Genomic DNA, 7,665 nt, shown 5'->3' with positions numbered 1-7,665 from the left:
GCTCTCCACTTACCAGTCTAATCGTCTTTCTTGAAATACTTGTACTTGCTTCTCTTTTATGTGCTCCTTAACTTTAACTTCCACAGTTCCTTTATTGTTTGTTTTTAAAAATTAATATATGTTTGCAATACATAATAAATACATTAATTGTGGAGAGTTGGTGCATAAACATATCATATCCTGATCTATTTTTTCTCTTTTCCTTTCTCAAAGTTCTTTATTCTCATTTCTTCTTATTCTATTTAAAATTCTAGGGCCGGGGATTTAGCTCAGCGGTTCGGTGGCCTGCCTTGCAAGGGCAAGGACCCGAGTTCAATCCCCAGTACCAAAAATAAATAAATAAATAAATAAAATTCTACTTGGGCAATCTCATCTAAGTCTATAATCTAGTTTTGTTTTTCCCTTTGATCTTCTAACTATGTAGCCAAAATGTAGCTGGTTTACTTCACCAAGTCAATTTAAACTAAAATGTTACATCCTGCATTAAAACATTGTAATGGTTTTTCGGGGCTTAAGATGAGATATATACCACCACACCTGGCTGTAGACTATTAAACCTGTATTTATTAAGAGAATTTATTCAATAGCTCTCCTTTTAAAAGAACAGGTATATAATATGGACCATTAAAAAAAAAATTCAAATCCCCAAGTAGAACATGCAGAGCTTGTCATAATCTGGACAGTTATTACTGGCTGTCTTCAGCTTCCTACCACTTTCCTACCTGCTTTGGCTTTACTGAACCTCCTGCTGTATCCCACTTGTACCACATCTTTCCTGTATGTCTCTTTATATACATTATCCCTTTAATGGGAATACCTCTTTTCCCTACTTGCCTGGCCAGATAGTAGTCATTTTTCAGATTCAACTCAGGTTTCCTTTCAAGGAATTTCAAATATCTTCTCAGCGTACCCCATAGTCCACCTCCCCACTCACCTAGATACATCAGAAAAATGGTGCTACTTTGTTGGCTTCAGATACCAAAATTTAGCTGGGCATGGTGGCACACACCTATAATCCAAGCACTAATGGTTGAGGCAGGAGTTTGAGGCCAGCCTGGGTTACATAGTTTGAGATCAGCCTGAAGTACATAGCAAAACCCTGCCTCAAAAAAAAAAAAAAAAAGGTTGGCAGGGAGAGATACCAAAACTTGATTTATCCCGATGTCTTGACCTTTTGTCTTTCTTCTTTGTTTCTGGGACAGGATTGGCTATATAGGTCCAACTGGCCCTGAACTCACAATGTAGCCCAGCTAGGCCTTGAACTCATGGCTATCTTCCTGCCTCAGCCTCCTGGGTGCTGGGATTATAGCCGTGTGCCACCACTACCAGCTGTTTTTAGCTTTCTTCTGCCTTGAACTGTTACTGTACCATGGAGTCTGACTTCACCCCTCAACACTATGTATGTTTCCCCAGGTGATCTTAACCAACCTTATGGCTTTAATTCTTACCTAAAACTAATAATTGCTTAAACTTTTACCCTTAGACCAGAATCATGTTCTGCTGCCCTCTGACTTCTCTGGCCTGTGGAAAGACAGTCATTTCACATCCTCCTATTTCTCATACATATTTAGAGTCCTTGTCCCTTAGTATTCTTATTGGGCTGTTCCATCTCATGCCTTCATCTTTTTTTTTTCTTTCCTAATTTAATAACTTAGCTTCTTAATTGACCTGTCTGCCTCATTTTTCTACATAGCTAAAAAATAGTTTACTTAAAATTCAAATCTGTGCACATCATTAAGCTTACATTTAAAACCTGGCCACCTGCTAAGTTGAAGTTCAGCTCTTTTACCCTGTATGTGAGCCTTTATCCCTATTGTATTCCTCTTCACCTCTCATCCATTTGCAAGATAGAGTCAGCTCAGGTTTTTTATTCCTTCAGGAATGCTCTTCTGACATTTCCCACAATCTCAGACTACGCTACCATAACACTCTATGTATATTTCTGTCATTAAATTATTTTTATTACCCGTTAGATGGCTAGCCCTTGAAAGTAGAGAGAGACTTTTATTGCTTTTCTTCTGGCATCTAGCACAGTTCCTTGCCCATGGCAGATGAAATCTATCCTGTCACTGTTTTTTAATTTTAAGATGTTCACAGTTGGGTTTTTCTTTTCCTTTTTTTTTTTTTTTTTTTTTTTTTTTTTAATAGCAACATGCTAGACGGGTTTATGAAATTCTTCGACTGCTGGTGACTGACATGAGTGATGCTGAGCAATACAGAAGCTACAGGCTGGATATTAAGAGAAGACTGGTCAGCCCTTATAAGGTAGGACTTTCAAGACAGGCATTACATTCTTGGCCCTTTTCAAAACGGAAGACTGGCCAGTGCTGCTGTGTGGGCATGTCACATCACTATGATTAAGTAACTTTTACAGAGTGAAAGTATGTTTCCCATTATAGAAATTTGTACTTTATAATAAACTATAAATGTTTTCCATTCCCTTAAAAGTGAATCTCAAGGATAGTCTATTTTTCTTTCATTTGTCTGCATCTTTTGAAAATCCGAATGCTTAGGCTTTTACCCAACAAGTTAAGTGTTTTTCAAGTCTTTTATTCCATTTGTCATGTTTTCTCTTCTTGCTTTGTCTCTCTAAAAATAGCCTTTGTTGCTATTTATAATGCCTACTTTATTATAGCTGAAATCTCAAATTAATACTATTTACCTCTTTTTCTGTTTGTTTGTTTGTTTTTGAGACAGGGTCTCACTGTATAGCCCAGGGTGGCCTCAAACTTGCAGCAGTCCTTCTGCCTCAGTATCCCAAGTGTTGGGATTATAGGTGTGCACCATCACACCCAATCTCTTTTTCTGAAGCTGGGGATTTAGCTCAGTGGCTCCACTGCCTGCTTTGCAAGCACAAGGACCCCAGTTCAATCCCCAGTACAAAAAAAAAAAGATTCAACTCAAATCTCTTTTTCTGTTTTTAAACATTGTTCCTTCTTGGCCCTCCCACCCCCACCCCACTACTTTTTCATCTCCCATATTTTCCTTCTAATGTAGTCATAATCCTAGATCAGATCTGGGCTTACCATTTGCCAGTTATTAGTATGGATAAAGGTAAATGTTAGTATAAATAAATTGGTATTAATTCTATCTTTAATTGTTTTATCTGCATTAACTGAATATTGTCAACAGTTCTTTTTTACACATTCTTCAAAAACTTAAATTTGTGATACATCATATATAAACAAAGTGAAATATATATAGTTTCAGGAATAAAGATTGATAAATGAAATTTAGACCACAAATCAAATTTAAGTTTTTGTTGTGTCAGATTGCTTCTTTAACAAAGGCTTATCTCCAGTACTTTATTGTAGCCCATCTTAGGAATGTTTGTGTGCTTACAGATTTAGCTAAAGTAATAAGCATGGCACATTTGCCTAGTATTCCACAATTACTAGTGTAACTAACATTTACTAGTTTTTAGGATGGGTTTGAGGTATTTTCAGGATTATTTCATTTTGTTCAAATTATCTTTTGAAAGGTGATTTGACACAGAGACTAAGAACTCACACTTCTAACTGGACTGTTAAATTTTCAATCCTGACTTCTCAGCTCACTACCTGAATGAATTCAGGCAAGATACTGACTCTTTTTCCATCCAGTACCTATCTCTTATAGTTGTTAGAATCATACAGTATAAGTTAACATCTGTGATTTCTTATATCTATAAAATCAATTCTTTATTACATGCTTTTAATAAAAGAGAATTGTTATGATAACCTAGAACAGTTTAACCAAAACATGAAAGCTTTATATTTTCCCACCTAACAAGGAATCTTGGAGTTTTCTTTTTCTTTCCCCACATCATCCAGTGCTTTCTCCCCTAGACCTGCCCTGCTCCCTCCATTTCTGCCACTGTTGACTTTAGTCTTTTATCATCTGACTTGAACCACTGCAGTAGCTGCTTAGCCCTCTGGTCTCATCCATCCTGAATGTCACTGACACAGTATTATCCTGCCACAGTGTTCTTCACAAAAATTGTTACCAGGGCCAGGAGTTTAGCTTAGTGGCACCACATCTGCCTTGCAAGTGCAGGTCCTGAGGTTTAAACCCCAGTATTGCCAAAAAAAAAAAAAAAAAATTATTACCAGCTCCTTATTGCAAATTCCTCAGCTTAATGTTGTCCTTCTTACACAATACAGAGAGTTTAATAAAATAGGAGATTCAGTAAATGTACGTTAGTATATACTATTTTAGGTATGACTGCTTTTTTACTTTTGTGAAACTTTTTCAATAGTTTGTTAAAATTAGTATTGTGTGCTTGAAAACAGTGAATATTTACATTTTTAAAAATTTATTAAAATAAAAGATACATTGCCATTAAATATTCCCCTTCACTTTGAACACACTTCTCCCATCACTCTTGCCACTTTCTGGAGCAGTTCTGAAAACCCTCTTTTGTTAATGTCTTTGTTGTGCTGTCATGGCTACCTCAATGTCCTGAATAGAATGAAAACAGTTTACCTTTCATGTCAGATAGGTGAATAAGGTAGATGAGAATACACTGTAATGTTTCTAAGCCTACTTTTCAGATGGCGTCATTCACTGCAATTTTTATCACACCTCATAAAGACACAAAAAAAAGGACTTTCAAAACTGCTTTAGAAAGTGGCACAAACAATGGGAGAAGAGTGTTCAAAGCAAGGGGGAGTATTTTAATGGGGTTGATAGCAGCAGTATGTCTTTCTGTAATTTTAAAAAATTTAAATATTCAGTATATATTTCAATCACACCTCATATGTCTATAAATATGTCACTAGATAAGGGAACCTAGCAAGAGGTACAGTGGCAGGGGAATGCCAGATAAGAATTCTAATGATTATAGAGTGAGATAAATAATTGCATATAATAACACTTGCCTTTCAGTTAAAGAAATGTGTGTGTCTATACTGGCCAGAGGTTTTTTGGCTTTGTTTTCCTTTTTGGGGATCAAAACTTGGGCCTCATGCATGCTAGCCAAACACTGTACCTCTTAGCTACACACCCAGCACTGGCTAGGATTTTTGTTATGCTACTGTATTATTGGCTACTAGTATCTATATTAATCGTTATTTGACAGAAATACCAGATCTTTTTGTTAACTCCTTTTAGAGGGTTTGCCATTCATGGTTAACATTTAACCACTTAACAGTTTATCCCAAGCATTGCTCAGGCAGGTGTCATTTCAACCAGTCAATTCTTATATTGAGTAAATTTGATAAAATTGACCTCTTATAAAAATTTAACCAAAAAATACGCAATTTTTGGTCATCCTGTATTTTAATAATTGGACTGGTAAGTGGTTGTGGGGGCAGACTAGACATAGAGCCTGGTGATTGAGTACTTGCCTATCATGCAGGAGGCCCTGGGTTCAATTCCTAGTACTGCACAAATAAAAAGAAAGAAAAAAACACCTCTTTAGGACGAGTTTGGGCTTATTTCTACTCTTATTTTTTAATACTGAAGATTTAAGATTGTAGAAAAAATAAATCTGCTTTCTTAGTCTAATAAATAATTGTGTTTGTTGTTTAGAAAAAGCAGAGAGATCTTGCTAAGATGAGAAAATGTCTCAGGCCAGAAGAATTGACAAACCAGATGAATCAAATAGAAATAAGCATGCAACATGAACAACTGGAAGAAAGCTTTCAGGAACTAGTGGAAGATTACCGGCGTGTTATTGAACGACTGGCTCAAGAGTAAGATTATTCTATTTTGTACAGGAAGCTGACAAATTTCTGTACATTGTGCTGTGGAAAACCTGATGATAATTTTAATGTTAACATCTTGTAACATTTTACTTACATTAAAAGTTATCTGTTATCATTAGTTGAATATTTCCTTTTGGAGAGATTGTATATTTTAAAATACTGTCTAGAATGTTTATGAGCATATATTGCATTAAAAAATATAGCTTCTAAAATACCACTGCTCTTGCTTTTCTTCTTAAACAGTATAATAAATGCTTAGTTGTGATATGTTAATGTGTGATGTGATTCTTAAATACTTATAAACTCTTCCTATCTTAAAAAACCTTTGATTTGTATCATTCATCGTATACTTAGCTTCTAAGAGCTAACATTTGACACCTTTAAAACACATTCTTTTGTGCACGCCTGTAATCCCAGCACTTGGGAGGCTGAGGCAGGAGGATTGCTGTGAGTTTGAGACCAGCCTGGGATACATAGTGAGTTCCAGGTCAGTCTCAACTACATAGTGAGACCCTGTCTCAAACCCCCTCCCCCAAAAATTCCTTTATGGTCATCCTAATATCTTGTTTATCCTGTATGATTTTTCTAAATAGGAATGTTCCTAGTAAAGGTTTGATTTGTTTAAATAAACTTCTGCTTAACTACTTGTGGCTAGGCACGTAAGAGAGCAGCTAGAACTAGATATACTCTAAAGCCTAAATGTTGGGCATCAAAATTAAATGAAGATAATTTATCTTCTTTTTTTTTTTTATCCCCAGTACTGGGAATCAAACTCAGGACCTTGAGCATGCCAGGCAGGTGCAGTGCCGCTGAGGTACATACCTGGCTCCAACTGAAGATAATTTAGAAGTTAGCCATAAAGCATTGTATAAAGTAAGACAAATCAGTTCATCACCATATGCAGATAAGATAGGTATCTGTTACAAATTGCTATAAGGTTACTACGGTGTTGAAGTATAAGAAATAAACCTAAGTAATGGTGATTTCTTTAATATAGTCTTGCTTCTTAATGAAACAGTATAAATTGCTGGATAAGGATTTATAAGTAAAAGCTTAAGATGTTTATAATGTGTACCAATGAGCCGAGTATTATATAACATTAAAACAGGATGTAAGTGGGCCAGGGATTTAGCTCAGTGGCACCACGCCTGCTTTGCAAGTGCAAGGTCTTAAGTTCAATCCTCGGTACCAAAAAAAAAAAAAAAAAAAAAAAAAAAGAAAAAAAATAAAAAAAACTTGATTTGCTTGATGCTTAGTGCAAAGTCCCAACTTGGACAAGTCCCGTCTTGTCTTTAGATCACCTTTCCATTAGTAAAGCCTGTCAGGTTTTACTGACAGGAGACAAAGTAACTCATATCCTCTGGCCAAAAAATGGTTTTCGCTGGTAGCATACCAGTAGCACTAATTGTGTCCTTAAAGTGAGGGCTGTAAAAGTGTCCTGTCTCATCTCACAAGGCTAAATACAGATGGAACTTGGTTTCTGAGAAAATATATTTATTTGCTATGGGTAGAATGAACTACTTAAGTTAAAATCCTTTCCGGCCAGGGATTTATTTAGCTCAGCGGTTCAGTGGCCAAGGACCCAAGTTCGATCCCCAGTGCCAAAAAAAAAAAAAAAATTCTTTCTGGCCAGGAATGGTGGCAAACACCTGTGATTGCAGCACTCTGGGGAATTAAAGCAGGATAATTCCAGATTTGAACCCAGCCTGGGCAAGTTAGTGCAAGCCTGTCTCAAAATAAAAAATTAAAGTGACGAGATGTGGCTCGGCACAGAGGCCCTAGGTGTAACACCCAGTACTGGAAAATAAAATTGTTTTTTGAATACTGTGAAAGCAATTTGTTTTTCATCTAAAAATTATCTAACTTTTAATTTTAATTGATAATTCAAAATTCATACTTGAGTTCTGAAGAAAAAAAATAGTCTGAAATTACTAAGGTGGGGGGGTTCTCTCCTTTGAAATAGGGTCTCACTGTATAG

The 7,665-nt window shown here is 36.0% G+C and overlaps 1 protein-coding gene across 4 annotated transcripts in view; it reads left to right on the top strand.

The window, feature by feature from the left end:
• The window catches only part of Hat1 (histone acetyltransferase 1), a 51,764-nt gene extending 45,755 nt beyond the window's left edge, over positions 1-6,009 (top strand). For all 4 annotated transcript variants that reach the window (XM_010606984.3, XM_010606988.3, XM_033756256.1 and 1 more), the window contains exons 10-11: positions 2,149-2,265; positions 5,512-6,009. In XM_010606984.3, coding sequence (XP_010605286.1) covers positions 2,149-2,265; positions 5,512-5,679 — 285 coding nt within the window. In that variant the 3' untranslated portion in view covers positions 5,680-6,009. The remainder of the gene's footprint in view (positions 1-2,148; positions 2,266-5,511) is intronic.
• The last annotated feature ends 1,656 nt before the right edge of the window (positions 6,010-7,665 follow it).

This window comes from Fukomys damarensis, unplaced genomic scaffold (assembly GCF_012274545.1).
Source record: "Fukomys damarensis isolate Sample0158 unplaced genomic scaffold, DMR_v1.0_HiC HiC_scaffold_26, whole genome shotgun sequence".
In the NCBI taxonomy this organism is placed as follows: domain Eukaryota; kingdom Metazoa; phylum Chordata; class Mammalia; order Rodentia; family Bathyergidae; genus Fukomys; species Fukomys damarensis.
The sequence above is the reverse complement of the archived record's forward strand: the minus strand, read 5'-3'. Positions and strand labels throughout refer to the sequence as shown.